General features: G+C 43.4%; 1 protein-coding gene across 1 annotated transcript in view; it reads left to right on the forward strand.

The window, feature by feature from the left end:
- The window catches only part of LOC148899801 (uncharacterized), a 205621-nt gene extending 196531 nt beyond the window's left edge, over window positions 1-9090 (forward strand). Inside the window, exon 6 of the mRNA XM_088995212.1 lies at window positions 8066-9090. Within this exon, the coding sequence (XP_088851338.1) occupies window positions 8066-9048 (983 nt within the window). The 3' untranslated portion in view covers window positions 9049-9090. The remainder of the gene's footprint in view (window positions 1-8065) is intronic.
- Window positions 9091-17856: the final 8766 nt, after the last annotated feature.

Below are 17856 nucleotides of genomic sequence, written 5' to 3' on the forward strand. Positions count from 1 at the left end.
CAATCCAATCATTACATCTCCCTTTCTTCATTTTGTTCTTTACTTTTAACAAATGTAATGAATTTATTCATTTTGTGTGTGCAGTAATTAGCAAATTTAAACTTGAATAAAGTCGTTCGAAATTTCCCAGCAATAAATGAAATGACATTCACATTGGCTCCAGTATCCAATTTGAATTTGAGATGAATGTCCTCCACTTTCAGTGTAGTTTTCCAAGCTTTTTCTCCTCTTTCATCTTTTACAGCATGCACATAAAGTTCCTCCACTTCATAATGATCATCTACTGCATCTACCTTGCCTTTCATTTCTTGGTTCCTGCAGCAACGAGCAAAGTAATTTGCCTTGTCGCAGTTTTGACATATTTGTGCTGGACACTGCTTTGGGGGATGTTGCGTACCACAACGAGTACAACATTTTTGTTTGAATATATCTTATTTTTACTGCGTTGTCTCACTCTTGCTTTCATATCAGCAGTTTTGTTTTGTTGAATCTGTGCGCATTTCTTTCCGCTGCATCCACATTGCAGCTAGCATCATTTAGCAGCTCTTTAGCCTGTGATTTAACAGTTCTACACAGTGCTAAGGCTTTTTCCAGGTCCAGATCTGATTCTCTGAGTCGCCTTTCTCTCAGTTTATTGTCTGTAATGCCACACACTATTCTGTCTTTGATCAGTGATTCTGTTAATCCACCAAACTCACATGTCTTTGATCTGTTTCTCAGCTCATTTGCATATTGGTCACTAGTTTCTCCAACTGTCTGTACACATGAGAAGAATCTGTACATTTCAAACGTCACATTGCATTTCTGAATGCAGTAAGCTTCAAACTGTTCCTTTATTTTTGAAAGCTCCATCTTGTCATCTTCAGCATCAAATGTGAAATTATTGTAGACCTCTAGAGCTTCCTCTCCCACAACGTGCAATAACATGGATGCTTTCATCTTTGAATGGCTTTCATCAGCTCCAATCGCAAACAAATACAGTTCAAAACGTTGCTTAAATCGCTTCCAGTTTTCAACCACGTTACCTGTTAGCTGCAGAGCTGTGGGTGGACGAAAAGCTTCCATTTTTGCCGTTTTCTAGCGGGGGTTGTGCTCAATGTCTTATTCTTTTTCCACCGTGGAATCTTCCTTTCCAAGTCCTTTTATCGTCCTCTTGTCTTCCAGACCAATTCTGACACCGTGTGTTGCTTTGTGTAAGCGGGTTCGGTAAATGATACAACTTCTGGAGAGAGTTGAGGTTCTTTCTTTGGACGGCTGTGTTGGTTGGAGGGAGAAGGCAATTGACATGTGTGTCTCTCGTCGGCTCTCATCAGACTGACTTGCAGCAGCAAACTTCTTTGGTCTAAAGCCAGGCATCACTAGTCGAACAAGCAAATACGATGTTCTCATGTCATGCAACATATATCCCAACATCCACGATACGATTCAAATTTCCAAACAAGGATTTTTTTTTATTTTATTGATTTGGATGATATTTTTTAATCTAACATCTGATCAGAACGACAGTCCCATTGTTCGATACTTGGGGTTGTTTTGTGTGCCTTCGACCTGGTCTGGTTGCAGTGGGGTTGTTTTTATTTAATAATGTAAAATTGTCATTTTCGATTGAGCGTTTATGTTTTTTTCTGTCTCTTCTTCGTGCTATTCTGAGACCGTTTTCATTCTGTCTGGGTGAACGCGTCGTTGCCTGAATTATTTTTCAACAATTTTTTAAATTCAAACCGTTGACGGCGTAGAATGCTTTTATTCCGAATGTGGTGAACGGCGTTTACTGTGGACATATTTCCGGGATGCAGAGTAGTCACATTTGCTGACTTGACGCAAACTCGTACTGCGGTCCAAAACGCGGTCGACGCCCGTTGACCAAATTCTCCCGAATTTGTCGGCGACGTGCTCAAAACTGCCACTCGGAGCACCCACCACTATCTTGCTCGGTTAGAACATCTTTCGTTGAAGCTTGTGTCCGATTAAAGTCGTCTCGGTGTTCGTTGGACTTTCGAGGCCTCGTTTAGCTTAGCCGAGTTTGCTAGCCGCTAACAAAGAGGGCCTCGTGCTCAACGCATCGCTCCGCAGAGATCTTAAGCGAAACATTTTGGAACTGTCGTGTGAACAATGGACGCAAGAAGGACACCAGAAGACGAGAAGGACCTTTGTGAAGAAAAAGAGGACCACAAGGGACAACGTCAACTGCTGGACGCCATTTTGAGGATGCAGCCAAGAATTGTTCTTCACAGATTAGGTTGGCTCTTAACTGCTCGTCTCGTTTTTTTCAAGTCTTTTTGAACGGGCTTCGTGCATTGTTTTGTTTATGCACTCACGCGCTCAAATAAGTAACATACAATGGCTGTAGGAAATCACGTATCACATATTAAATCACACATTTATAGAATGAAAAGTCTCGAAACTTGTGCGACATCAGGACTTTTGTTTCTGACCAAACCGATTCTGACACGAAGTGTCATGATCTGAACTCGTGATGTGTCATTCCGTCGAACCGGCGCTTGGAGCCGGATCTCTGAAGTGAACTAAGAGAGCTGGTTCCTAACAAGGAGCCGGAAATGGGAGCAGACTTTTTTTGTCCTCTATTCCCCGTCTTCGGTTAAACTCGCACGTGATTGTCCGATATCCGATATCCGTTGTAGAGGAGGGAGAGGAGAATTACAGACACACGCAGGAGTGAGGAGAGGGGGGGGGGGTGTATTGGGTAGACAGGTGGACAAATGTTACATTACACTTTGCTGTTATAATTATTCAATTATGATATTTTTTCCGAATTGGTAAGATAGCATTATTAATATGAAAAGCAAATTAGTGTCAGCTGATGGTCAGACCAGAATAACCACAGGGAAAGTGAAAGTGCTCTCTGTGCACATATAAATCCAGCCATATAACTAAAAATATTTGATACAGTGTATTTTTTACATGAGTAATTCGGTTTTCACATAATTTTACATGATTTTTTTTTGTAGTTAATTAATTTAAGCAACAAACTGAGGAGCCAAAAGAGCCAGATCTTTTTTGTGAGCCGATCCAAAAGAACCGGCTCTCTGAAAAGAGCCGGAATTCCCGTCACTCATATGTACAACTCGTATGTGTTTGTTTGACTAGCGATGCCTGACTAAAGACCAAACGGAGCATTTGCTGCTGTGAGTCAGTCGCTTTCTTTCCTCTGTCGCTCTCTCTCTGTTTTGTGTGTGGTGAGGAGTAGCAGAGACAGTGATGCACACATGAGGCAGAGATTCTTAGACAAGATCAACCTGAAGCACAAGTGAATGCACACAGGAGAGATGTAGCGCCGGACATTCCTGCAGCAGTCGTAGCGTTATTACAGTCACCAAAGTAGCCGTTCACTTTAATGATGGCTAATATTCACGGGAGAATAATGACGCAGAGAGGTGTCTATCTTTGGTCTGGAAACTGACTCACGGGCCGTTAATTCTGCGCATGCTCATAAAAAGCATTACAACATTCTCGCAGGTTCACTCGTCCACAGGCAACATCACTGTGCGAACAACCTCAAGATGACTTTGCCACTCATACCATCAAACACACTCAACACGCCCACTCAAAGACATGTTTACAACTCTCTGTAGTAATAAACAAAACAAATGTCAACATGAGAAATGCCTCGTTGCAAAAATAAAACATTTTACACATTGGCAATATTCTCTAAACTTCAAAGTATTCACATTTTCCAGTTCACATTACTCTCCAAACAAATATCCCCTGAACCTTTCAAGCTTAGCTTTTGTCACTGCTTTGGTAAGAACATCAGCTACCATATTTGCTGTAGGTGAAAATGTCTACTTATAGTCAATTCCTTCCACTTGACCATATCCTTTTGCTACATATCTGGCTTTACAGGTCTCAGATCCATCTGGGTTCTCTTTCACTGTATACACCCAGTGACCTCTCACTACTTGTTTGCCCTTTGGTTGGAGGATCACGTGATCATAACAAATGACGACACGCTGGCATCTCGAATAGGACAGGATAGTATAGATGTCAATCTGTTGTTTTTAAGCAACGATTTCTATTGAATACTATTATATACCAAAATGTTGAGAGTTCATTTATAAATCTTATCACTTTTAGTGTCATTTTAATCATTTCATATTTCGTATTATCGATCTTTATTACTGTGTTGGTGCACACACTTTCTGCTGACTCAAATACGCACGGCTTCCCACACATGCAAGCTTTCCAAAAAATCGCTCTCCCTGCTAACGGAGAAGCCAGAAGAGGTCACCTGTCTCAAACAGGCGGCGGCGACCGTGAGCCGGACGCGGTATTTGCGTCATGTCGATCCCACCCACTCCGCCTCAGCGGACACCCCTCCCTCCTTCCTCCCGATTGTCACGTTTGGATTGACCGCTGGGCGGGGGGCCACGCCTCCCCGCAACGTCCACTTCCTTCTTCAGGACAGCAGGTACGAAAACGGGACGCTGTGAACTTGCATTTGTACTTTGTATTACCTTAGACTTTCAATATCTTCGTCCGAGTCCCCCTGCCAGTTTTCAAATGCGCGTATAAATGAAATGTATTATCAAAGTCAAAGTCAGCTTTATTGTCAAATATGCTAATATGCATGACATACAGCACAGATGAAATTACTGTCCTCTCGGACCCAGCATGCAAGGCACTTATAATGACTTAAGAAACATAAACATGAAAACGCCAATTTGCCGGGAGAGGGGAGCCGCTGCGTGTTCACGCGCCGCCATCTTGGGGGAAAAAAAAAATGAAAAAATAACAAATATGACAACACAAAGACACAGAGTCATTCATTCTTCAGGACTTGCTGTACCCTCTTTGTGATGACATGAAGCAGTTCTAGTTGAAAGAGGAGAGGATCAAAGCATCCATGTCAGCAGTGGATCAGGGACGTCATGGTGCAATCTGCACGTCTACTACAAGTTAAATGTTGAAAGCAAACACGAAGCTGCAGCATCCATTGACGAAAAGACACTGTCTCACATCTCCTGTCCCACATAAATCCGCTACAATTCAATTCAATTATTATTATTTATGATTATTATCGTTTTTGGTATTCTTTATTTTTGATTATTCTCCTGGTCTTCTTTTTGGGACCAGCGCTTTGTGTTGTTGCTGAATAAATCACCCTGCATGGACCTCTGTCGCGTTGCTGGCTGGAGCAGTGGCAGCCATAGAAAAAAAAAGTCTGGCGGTCGTGGTCGTAAGTACGGGTGGTCGGAACTCGCGCCGGTCATAAATCGGATGTTACCTGTAATCAATATTTTTGTTTTTGTCATCATCACACTCAATTTTACATTGGTACTCCTTCAAATATTCTGGAGCCTTTCTACTGATTACTACTGGCTGAGCTCCTTTCACTAATCCTACGTCTGTGGGTCCCTGGGACCACAATTTGGATGGAACCTGATTGTGGAGTGCTTCTTCAGCTTCAGTAAAATAAATGGATCACTGTTGCTGTCCTGTCATATGTGCTCTGCCTTCCACATTTACTGTCCAGTGTAAATTTTTCTTAAACAACCCTGCTATCTCACTGTAGTAGGTGTTCCCACTGACTTGTTCCCATCCGTGTGTTTGTACTCCCCTAGTCACTATTTCCCTATATCTCTCCACCGAAATGCTTTATTTTTCCACAGTGACATATGTGGTACAAACTATTGTTTGAAAAGTCCTCTTAAGTGCTGTGGTAGGTTGACACTAGCTACAGCGTTTCCTGCTTGGTCATAGTATAGAGAATCTATGACTATTCTGGCAGGTGTTTCTTTTTCCAGTTTCTCCTGATATTTTACATCTGGTTTCTCAGTAAACCACATGGTGACATGTAAGTTATCAGGTGACATAACATCTTGAACAGTATGCACTGCGAGTTTTGCCATGTTGACCAGGGATGAACCTACACAGGTAGGTGATGTATTTATAACGTCAAGGGAGTAGTAGTAGTGTGGTACTCTCACACCCTCAACAACATAGACTGATTCTGGTCTTTTTCGAATGATGGTCAAGCCCTCAGGAGTAGGAGCTATAGTAAGACCTAGCTGTATGAGAGCGTCTCTTCCCAATAAATTCACGGGACAATCAGGTAAGTACAAGATTTGCATTTTACATGATTTCCCATCAGGGTCTCTGAGCCAGAGTGGTTCAGTATAACGTACATGAGATACTGACCCTTGGGCTGCCCTTACCACTGCTACCTTTTGACTTATTTTCATACCTGGTACTGGTATGTTGATGGTTGTTCTGCATGCACCAGTATCACACAGGAAGTTAACTGGAGTTCCGTTTATCATTATTGTCACTTCCGGTTTGACTTTTTCTGAGAAGAGTATGTCCTGTAAGTTTAAAACTCCTTCTGGTTCTAGCACAGTGTCAGCTTCATCTGAGGCAAACGGTAGCGGTTCCTCAAGTTGAGCGCACTGTTCCTTATCTAGTCATGCTGACATTGACTCATTTGGGGAGGAACTGTGAGTACAGTCCCGTGAGAAATGTCCAGGTTTCCCACATGTCCAAAAAACTTTTGGATTCCCAAAGTATGGTGATCTACTACGTCCTCCACCTCTTCCTCGTCCACCCCGACCTCTAAACTGACCTCTTCCTCTTCCCCTGTTGTTAGCACTCTTTTGATAGTACACCTCACTTTCTCCCATGTGAAAAGTATCCTGTGCTTCTTTCTTTTGTTTGCTTTTAGTAACCTCTGCATGAATTGCATGTGTGATATATTCTTCCAGGTTACCTGATGGAAGATTTATATAATGCTTTGCTACCCACCAACTGATCTCAGTTTTAATACCTGCATGTAAGGCATTTTTTAATTGTTGTTTGTAGGGGCCTGTCTCTTCGTCACTATAAGGTAACCCACTGTTTGCCCTGAACACTTTTTCTAAGCTAGTACGATAATCCTCAAAGGATTCGTCTGGTTTCTTTTTGCACCTACCTCTCAGAGTAGTTTGCCTTTTTGCGGAATCTAGCAATCACTCTTTCTATGAGTGGTTCTAGTTGATGGCGTAATGACATAGAATGTGGAGCAAATGGTCTACCATCATCATCAGCTGGAGTGTATCCCCGTTTCACATGAAACCAGTCAGGACCTGTTGAACTTCCGTTCCATTCAGATGGTAGGATTATTTTAGATTATCCATTTGAGTCACACATTCAGCTATGTCCTCTTTGGGGAAGGGTATCCCCTCAAGGGCCTTCTTGATGTCATCTTTTGTCCAGGTCCTAAAGACCCTAATCGTCAAATCTTCACCTTTTTGACCTGCTCTGGGATTTGGTAATTCAATGAGAGGACAAAGATCCTCAGGTAGAGGTGTATCTTCTGGGGATGAGACTCCCGGAGAGAACATGTTTTCTCTACCAGTCACCATTTTCTTTGTCCAATCACTTACAGTGCCCAGTGATCTAGTAAAAGGCACATTTGGTGCAGTAGGGTGTAACATGGCTGCACTTGGAGGAGAATAAACTGGTGGTGAGAGTCATAACAAAAATATGTGAGCTATGTGCGTGTGATAATAACTTGGATAATACAAAGCAAACTAGTTTACGAATATAATGTGACTACATGATATACAGTTTTATTCCAACAAGCACACAGTAGAGAATAAGAATGTTTAATTTCCAACCGCCTTTCAGAATCCCATTGGTTGCACCATGTGCACCAAGAAATTCGCCCAAAAGACTCACACACGCAAAAAAAATTACATGCTCACCGTAGGCTTGTTTGAACAGTTCGAGACATACAAAGACAAAAAAAGCTTTACATGCTTCATGTTCTGCAAAATGTTCTAATTCAAGGAGTTCTTGCACACTAGATGCATACGGGTGTGAAGCCCTTCGGCTAAGAACGCACGCGGGTGGTAAAAGCTGTGTATGAGAGTGTGTGTTGCTGCGGGAAGGAAGTGTGCACAAAAAAGCTGCAAAAAGCAGCACTTTTTCGACGCCAACGTCAGTCTTTTGAAATCCACCACAAATGTGATGCTGTTCATGTCACATTTCGAGTGGTAATCTGAACTCATTTATCTCTGAGTAACTTTCATTATAATTGCATGTGTGTCTGTCTTTTTGTGTGATGCAGACGTCAGGGAAGATGCTTGTCCTGCGTGGCTGAAGAAGGAAGAAGAGGAAGCCTGCGACATTAAAAGAAAGGAGCCCGAGCACCCTTGCACCAAAAATGATGACAACAGATTATCAAATGATGATGGTCAAGATGAAGAGTCTGACGGTGATTTTACATGTCACACTGGCAACAAATCCTGCAAATCTTCTCTGTGTGGCAAAATGTTTACTGATCAGAGTCATTTGAAAAAGCATGCGAAAACCCCCACTGGTGGGAAACATTTTGCCTGCTTGATTTGTGGCAAAGGATTCTCTCAGAAGGCCCATTTAATTCGCCACACAAGAATCCACAGTGGTGAGAAACCCTTTTCCTGTTCAGTTTGTGGCAAAGGATTCTCTCAGAAGGGCGTTTTAAATAGGCACACAAGAACCCACACTGGTGAGAAACCTTTTTCCTGTTCAGTGTGTGGCAAAGGATTCTCTGAGAAGGGCGTTTTAAATAGGCACACAAGAACCCACACTGGTGAGAAACCTTTTTCCTGTTCAGTGTGTGGCAAAGGATTCTCTGAGAAGGGCGTTTTAAATAGGCACACAAGAACCCACACTGGTGAGAAACGTTTTTCCTGTTCAGTTTGTGGCAAAGGATTCTCTGAGAAGGGCCATTTAATTCACCACACAAGAACCCACACTGGTGAGAAACCTTTTTCCTGTTCAGTTTGTGGCAAAGGATTCTCTCAGAAGGGCGCTTTAAAGAGCCACACAAGAATCCACAGTGGTGAGAAACCTTTTATCTGTTCAGTGTGTGGCAAAGGGTTCTCTGAGAAGGGAAGCTTAAATAAACATACAAGAGTCCACACTGGTGAGAAACCCTTTTCCTGTTCAGTTTGTACCAAAGGATTCTCTAAGAATGGCCATTTAATTAGCCACACAAGAATCCATAGTGGTGAGAAACCTTTTCCTGTTCAGTTTGTGGCAAAGGATTCTCTGAGAAGGGCCATTTAATTCACCACACAAGAACCCACACTGGTGAGAAACCTTTTTCCTGTTCAGTTTGTGGCAAAGGATTCTCTCGGAAGGACCGTTTAATTTTCCACACAAGAATCCACACTGGTGAGAAACCCTTTTCCTGCTCAGTGTGTGGCAAAGAATTCTCTGAGAATGGAAACTTTAGGAAACACACAAGAATCCACACTGGCGAGAAACATTTTTCCTGTTCAGTTTGTGGCAAAGGATTCTCTGAGAAGGGCCATTTAATTCGCCACAAAAGAATCCACACTGGCGAGAAACCTTTTTCCTGTTCAGTTTGTGGCAAAGGATTCTCTGAGAAGGACCATTTAATTCGCCACACAAGAATCCACAGTGGTGAGAAACTTTTTTTCTGTTCAGTTTGTGGCAAAGGATTCGCTCAGAAGGGCTCTTTAATTAACCATACACGAACTCACACCAGTCAGAAACCTTTTGCCTGTTAAGAATGTGGTCAAAGATTTTTAAGGAAGCATCACTTAAGTCAGACCTGGGCATTGCACGGCCCGCGGGCCACATCCGGCCCTCCGGGTGGCACTGACTGGCCCGTATGACAGACCTGGGCATTGTATGGCCCGGGCCACATACCTTTGCTTGACTCTGACCACGAGTGTAAGGTAAATTGGAAATTTCAAAATAAACATACTTTTTAATTTCACCTCATTCATGGGCTAAAGCTGCACTGCTTTTATTCTGAAATTGTTTTTTTTAATTCACGCACATAATGACATAATGCGTATTTCAAAACATGCGCGCGATTGAATCACGACAAGACGACTTTCGCCCTCAAAAATGTCCGCTCAGGCTAAAAAAAGAGGTAAAGCTGTGTGTTTAGTTTGCGGGGAGCAGATCGCCGTGTTGAAGGACTACAATTTGAGTCGGCATTACCAGACGAAACATGCAGAGAAATATAAAAACCTAACTGATGCTGAAAGAGCGCAGACATCGGAAGCTTTGCTAGCTAAACTGCAAACGCAGCAAGGCTTTTTTACCAGGCTTCATGCATCCAGGGATGCAGCAACCAAGACCAGCTTTGTGATATCCCACAAAATAGCCATTAACAGCAAGCCATTCTCAGAGGGGGAGTTCGTGAAAGAGTGCTTGGTAGACTCGGCAGCACTAATATGCCCTGAAAAAAAGCGGCATTTGAGCAAGTCCCGCTGTCCAGGCGAACCGTGACGAGAAGGGTCGAGGACATTGCGGGGAATCTGGAGCTACAGCTGCAACGTGAAGTGCCAAGTTTTGACTTTCTCTCCTTGGCTCTGGACGAGAGTTGTGATGTCCGCGACACAGCCCAGCTACTCGTATTTGTCCGCGGGATAACGCTGGACTTCAGGATTACGCAGGAGCTGTCAGCAATGCGGTCGTTAAAAGGCATGACTACAGGGAGCGATCTCTTCACTCAGGTAAATGCTTGTATGGACACATTGAGACTGAAATGGGACAGACTGGCAGGTGTCACCACGGACGGTTGTCCAAATCTTACCCGGAAAAATGTCGGACTTTTAAAACGCATGCAGGATAAAGTGACTGAAATGGACCCTGATCAGAAATGAGTATTTTTACATTGTATTTTACACCAACATGTGTTGTGCAAATTAGTGCTAAAAATTAACCATGTTATTGATGTTGTTACTAAAATAGTTAACTTCATCAGGGCGCGGGCACTGAATCACAGACAGTTTGTCACACTTCTGGAGGAGCATGAGAGTGAGCACAGTGACATTGGCAACCACACTTCTGTGAGATGGATCAACCTGGGCAAAGTGTTAAAAAAAAGTCTGGGATCTGAAAGCAGAGATCCAGGAGTTTTGTGAGACAAAAGGCAAGGCCATCCCAGAGTTTGCAGATGAGGTTTGGATGGCAGATTTCGCATTTGCTGTTGATGTGACTGCACTGATGAATGAACTGAACACCAAGCTGCAAGGCAAGGGCCTTTTTGTACATGAAATGCACAGCTTGGTGAAGGCTTTCATGAGGAAGATACAGTTTCTTTCAAGACAACTGGAGAGCAACACTCACTCACATACAAACCCTGAAACAAGTCACACCATCAGCTGATAACCTCTGCAGGATCTAAGAACAATGGAGGATGAAATGCACATGATTTCCTCTCCCTTTACCTTCAGTGTGGATGATGCACCCAGTGATGTTCAGCTGGAACTCATTGACCTGCAATCTGATGGAGTACTGGCAGAGCACTTTAAGTCAGGATCTCTGCTGGATTTCTACTCTTCTCTCAAGGAGGAGAACTTTCCAAACATTAGAAGACGTTCTCAGAAAATGTTTGTTCTCTTTGGCTCTACCTACATTTGTGAACAAACATTTTCAATGATGAAGTTTACAAAATCCAGGTACAGATCCTCTCTCATTGATGATCATCGGTCAGCTGTGCTTCGCATCTCCATTTCAGACATTCAGCCTGACTTTGATGCAATTGTTAAAGCCCAGCAGAGATTATATTTCTCTCACTGAACAAGAAAAATGAACATTGAAACACCAAATGAGGCAGTTAGACCACAAATGTAGGCATGTTACTTACTATAAGGCACCAGATAACAATGAACTGGGACACTTTTTCTCAATATCACAGTTCAGTGACAGTCAATATGTTGTATCTTGCTTAATGTTTGGTGCAAAAAGACAATATTGTGATGTCTTTAAAATGCTCAGAACCTTTACACAACTATCCAACAGTATATGGTAATGTTTTGAAGTGAATGTGACAGAATATGTTTACTAATATGAGTCACAAATAGTCAAAAATGTTAATATTTTGTCTACCATTGTGTTGAGAAATTTGAATGAATACATTTTTGTAAGGCAACCTCATTTTTTCAGTTTATTTGGTATTTAGTTTCATTGCTTTACTTTAATATATACTCTTGCCAGCTTGTCAAAACAGTGCTATTTACTGCTTTTTAAAAAATAAATAGAATTAATATTATGCAGAATTGAGTTCAGCCTTTTGGCCTGGCCCTCCACAATATTTTATGTTTCTTATGTGGCCCCATGGAAAAAAATTATTGCCCACCCCTGACTTAATTGCACGTGAGAATCCACACCGGTGAGAAAGCTTTTGCCTGCCCAGTTTGTTGCAAAGGATTCTCAAAGAAGGGCATTTTAATTAGCCACACGATAATCCGCACTGCTGAGAAGTATTTTTCCTGCCCAGTTTGAAGCAAACAATTTTCTCCGAAGAGCCATTGACTGGATTTAGCCACACAAGAATCCACACTGGTGAGAAATCCTTTTCCTTCTCTGCTTCTTTGATTTTGGCCACAAGCAGAGAAGGAAAGCAAAGAATGTGAGATCTCGCAATCTTTTTTCAAAAAAGCCCGTTCATGTACTCTCGGGGCAGCTTGGCTAATGCAGACGCTGGAGCGCTTCTGCTTGAGCGAGGAATCGAACTCAGCGAAGGAGAGCATCATTGAGGACTTGCACCTTGCGGTCAAGAAATGTCCCTCGCGTGGACATTACTAGTGTTTGAAGTAGCGTATGCCCGGACGCCCGGCCGTCCAATTTTTCCGTCGGACGTATAACTTACAAAACATCTCAGCCCGGGTGGCTGACAAATTCTTCAATCAGAATCAAAATCAGAATCATCTTTATTGCCAAGTATGTAGGACACACAAGGAATTTGTTTCCGGTAGAACACGCTGCACTAGTATCGTCGTCAACAAAACTGCTAAGTGGCACTATACAGTTCCATTTTGGCTACTGTTGAAGAGTTCAAAGAGTTAATGGCTTGGGGGAAGAAGCTGTTTAAATGTCTGCTGGATTTGGTGCGCATGGATCGGTAGCGCCTGCCTGAGGGGAGTAGCTGGAAAAGGTGGTGGGCAGGGTGCGGAGGGTCCAGTATGATTTTCCGCGCCCTTGTTCGGATTCTTGCAGTGTGCAAGTCCTCGAGAGTGGGTAGGGCGGTGCCAATGATTTTTTCCGCCGTCCTAACTGTCCGTTGAAGTCGAATTTTGTCCATTTTTGTGGCGGCCCCGAACCAAACGGTGATGGAAGAACACAGGATGGATTCGATGACAGCCGTGTAGAAATGTTGCAGCACCTCCTGTGGCAGGCCATGCTTCTTTAGCAGCCTCAGGAAGTACATTCTCTGTTGGGCCTTTTTCAGAATAGAGTTGGTGTTGACCTCCCACTTCATGTCCTGGGAGACTGTGATTCCCAGACTTGAAGGTCTCAACGGTTGACACAAGGCAGTTGGATAGTGTGAGGGGTAGCTGTGGTGATGGATGTTTCCTGAAGTCCACGATCATCTCAACTGTCTTGAGCGTGTTCAGCTCCAGGTTGTGACGGCTGCACCAGAGCTCCAGCTGCTCCACTTGTTGTCGGTACGCAGACTCGTCGCCGTCTTTGATGAGACCGATGACCGTGGTGTCGTCTGCGAACTTTATGAATTTGACAGCTGGGTGCGTTGAGGTGCAGTCGTTTGTGTAGAGAGAGAAGAGCAATGGAGAGAGGACGCATCCCTGCGGGGCTCCAGTGCTCGTGGTTCGTGTTGTGGATGATATATTTCCCAGTCTGACCTGTTGTGTCCATCCTGTCAGGAAGCTGAGGGTCCACTGGCAGATCGTGGGGGACACACCAAGCTGGAGAAGTTTGGGGATGAGGAGTTCTGGGATGATGGTATTGAACGCAGAGCTGTAGTCCACAAACAGGATCCTTGCGTAGGTTCCTGTGTTGTCAAGGTGGTCGAGGATGTGGTGCAGTCCGATGTTGACTGCATCCTCCACAGACCTGTTTGCCCGGTAGGCAAACTGAAGAGCATCTAGCAGAGGTCCGGTGATGTTCTTTAGGTGGTTCAGCACGAGGCGTTCAAAGATCTTCATGACCACAGACGTCAGAGCGACAGGTCTATAGTCGTTCAATCCCGAGGGTGCTGGTTTCTTTGGAACTGGGACGATAGTTGACTGTTTGAAGCAGGATGGGACTTCACACTGCTCCAGGGATCTGTTAAAGATTTGTGTGAAGACCGGAGCCAGCTGGTCAGCGCAGACTCTCAGCCAGGAGGGGGACACTCTGTCAGGTCCTGCAGCTTTCTTGATCTTCTGCTGCTTGAAGAGCCGTCTAACTTCCAGTTCGTGGATCTGTAGGGCAGAGGGCGGAGATACGGTAGTTTCTGGTAATGGTGGGCAGACCAGGGAAATGGTGGTGTCCTTTTCATATCGGCAAAAGTATGTATTTAACTCATCAGCCTGGGGGGGGAAGGTAAACGATAATTTGTTATTGCTTTCAGGCCATTCCACACCGATGCAGAGTCGTTAGCGGAGAACTGTTTGTTAAGCCTCTCCGCATAACTTTTCTTTGCGATGTTAATTTCCTTCGTCAGCCTGTTTCGGGCGAGTTTGTAAACTGCTCGATCGCCGCTTTTAAATGCGGATTCTTTCTCTTTCCTAAGTTGCCTGAGTTTGGGAGTGAACCATGGCTTGTTGTTGTTGAATGAGCAGAAGGACTTTGTTGGTACACACATGTCCTCACAGAAACTGATGTATGATGCTACAGTGTCTGTGTATTCATCCAATGTGCCTGTTGAAGTTTCAAAGACGCTCCAATCAGTGCAGTCTAAGCATTCTTGTAGCGCTAACTTTGCTTCATCTGTCCATGTTTTAACTGTCTTGACTACCGGTTTTACACATTTGAGTTTCTGTTTGTATGTGGGAATTAAGTGGATTAAATAGTGGTCAGAAAGACCCAATGCTGCATGCGCAACAGACCGGTATGCGCCTTTGAGTGCTGTGTAACAATGATCTAGAATATTTTCTCCTCTGGTGAAACAGTCAATATGCTGCTTATACAGTAAAGTCTCGTTATATCGATATTCAAGGGAGTCCGAAAAAATATCGATATCACCGGGACTATCGATATATCCGACCCTGTTTGCATGTAATTTTCTCCGTGCGTGCATAGAAATAGTATCGATATAACCGGGACTATCGATATATCCGATATCGATATAACGAGACTTTACTGTATTTGGGGAGTTCACGGTTTAAGCGTGTTTGATTAAAATCGCCCAAAATGATCAGGGGTGATTCTGAATATTTTAGCTCGAGATGGTTTACATGGTCCGCTAGCGTTTGTATACATGCGTTAGCATTAGCTTGTGGCGCGATGTACACGGCAACGAGAATAAAGGAAGCAAACTCACGTGGCGAGTAGAATGGCTTGCAGTTGAGAGACAGTGATTCCAAACCAGGGCTGCAGTGTGCGTCGAGCATCATGACATCGGTGCACCATTCTTCGTTGATGTAGAAGCATAGTCCACCGCCTTTGGATTTCCCCGATTGCTCCGTGTCACGATCGGCCCGAAGGAGACGGAATCCGGGTAGGTGTAGTGCGGAATTCAGGTGGCGGTCACTGAGCCAGGTCTCAGTGAAGAAAAAAAACAACGAAAGGTATTTTTTCAAATGAAACGTTTGCTTTATTTAAGAAAGCAAACGTTTGATCAAAGATTTCGAAATCAGAATAAATTATTCCGATTTCGAAATGTTCATTCGGTTTGGAAATGTCTGAATTTCGGTTAGTTTTGCAATTTGCATACTCGGCCCTGCAGCCAATCAGAAGCCTGCTTCGCGCTTCCCGATCGTTATAAGGGCGTGCATTTGCATATCATTCTCCAAAGTAGACGCACAGAACCTCAGCCCCGGAAGAAAGATTCAGAAGAAGCTACAAAATGTAAACGTACATTATCCCGTGAATATAAAGTTTACTTGAGAGTTTTTAAAGGCGCTTAGAAATTGAACGTACATTCAACGCATCGTGAAGAGGACTTCACATAGCTTTTAGCAGACGACGCAACGCAAACATTGCATTGTGCAAAATGACAAAGTGTATGGACAAATGACCGACTGGAACAAAATCATCAGCAAGGGATATTTACCATCAATTAAGCTTGGGAGCATTTGTGGTAGGTACATCCTTAATAAAAACATTCATGTGAAAAATGGGGCAGGCAAATTTATGGCCGGGCAGGCAACTTTTCAGAATTGTCTGGACACAAAGGCAGATAACTCTGAAAAGTTGCCTGCCCTTGTGTCCAGTAACATTTTGTCATGAGTTTCAGACACTGACATTACGCGTATGAAAGCGACAAGATGGGTGTATAGCCACTCACTGACGTAATAAAAGTAATAAAAGAGCAACATGGACATCATTATTATTACTTGTCGTAGTAGTCGTGGCAGGAGTCGTCGTCGTAGGTCAAATAAGTGAAAGTGAAGCTTTCTATCGACTCGACTTGTACTGTTCATGTTCTTTTAATAATGACGTTATTAAGACCATTTAAAAGCAATATTACAGTGACTAAATGTGCTGCCGCTCCCTGATTTATTATTGTCAAACTAAATAAATCAAATAAAAGACTATCAACAAAAGTTTTGAAACTCCAGTGCTCGTCTCCATGTAGATTATGTTCCCACCTGGCGGGCACGTATTTAAAAGCTCCTACTTTGACATACCTGCCAACGTTTGAAACCAGAAACACCAAGTAATGCGCCGGGGTCCTGGTCAGGAAGCCAGACGATTTTCAACATTACAGCTAAAAACAAAGCTAAAAACACCATCCAAATGTTGATCAATGTCAAAGATATATATACCTTTGAAAAAAATACCCATATTTCAACTTGTCAATCATGAAAATTGGATTGACCTTTATTCGTCTTGCAATGGAAAAATTGACATTTCACAGCAGAAAAGTGATGAAAGAAGGAGGAGAAAAGCAAAATACGGGTGCTGCTGTAAAGACAACCACTCTCGCGGCGCCATCTTGAAGTCAAAAGAACAACATAAAAAATTAATAAAAAAATGAATCAATCTCATTTGAAAAGTACAAAGAATTGTAAGGTAATGTTAGTCACTTTAAATCTGTGCATCTAACCTCCATCTTGATGGCTTTAATTTGAACGACATCCAAGTGAACATTCAAGATGGTACAACTCAGCGAATCATAAACATGTTGAATTTTCAGATGTGCATTTAGTTCACAGGAAACACTTTGTGTACTAAAAAGACATATGAATGATTATAAGGATGGTACCAATGGTGGACTTAGCATCTCGGTACTGGGCTCTTAAATCAGACAAACTCACACCTTGTTCGTGTTTTTCGATGATCTCCTTCTTCTCCTCGACTGTAATTTTATTTTGTGTCTTCTTCGGCTGAACATGAGCCTATAGTGGGGTCTTTTTCTGTCCCATAACAGCAAAAGTATCTGTAAAAAAATCCTTGGAGACGATCGACGTGCGCACTCACAGAAAGGGGGTGTGGAAAGGTAGGCCGGCTGGGGCGCTGTTCGGTCGTGTGCTTTGGTGTTCTTCCGCCGAAGATTACTCCGCCAGCCGTGGTAGGGCGGTGCTCCGTGTGTATCCTGAAAAGTAGTGCTTAATCCAAGGTTTAATTTTCATAAATTTAAGCTTCGTAAACTGAAAATTTCATAAGGCGAGGCGTTCGTAAACCAAAGCCCCACTGTATTTTGCTTGGTTAAAAAGAATAAAAACGTCAGACGATGAGCACGGGGGCGGCCCGGTAGTCAAGTGGTTAGCACACCGGCTTCACAGTGCAGAGGTCGCCGGTCCGGCCTCCCTGTGTGGAGTTTGCATGTTCTCCCCGGACCCGCGTGGGTTTTCTCCGGGTCCTCCGGTTTCCTCCCACACTCCAAAAACATGCATGGCAGGCAGATTGACCACTCCAAATTGTCCCTAGGTGTGAGTGTGAGAGTGACTGTTGTACATCTTTGTGTGCCCTGCGATTGGCTGGCAACCAATTCAGGGTGTCCCC

The sequence above is a fragment of the Hippocampus bargibanti genome, linkage group LG04, assembly GCF_051943395.1.
Source record: "Hippocampus bargibanti isolate YZ-2025 linkage group LG04, ASM5194339v1, whole genome shotgun sequence".
Taxonomy (NCBI): domain Eukaryota; kingdom Metazoa; phylum Chordata; class Actinopteri; order Syngnathiformes; family Syngnathidae; genus Hippocampus; species Hippocampus bargibanti.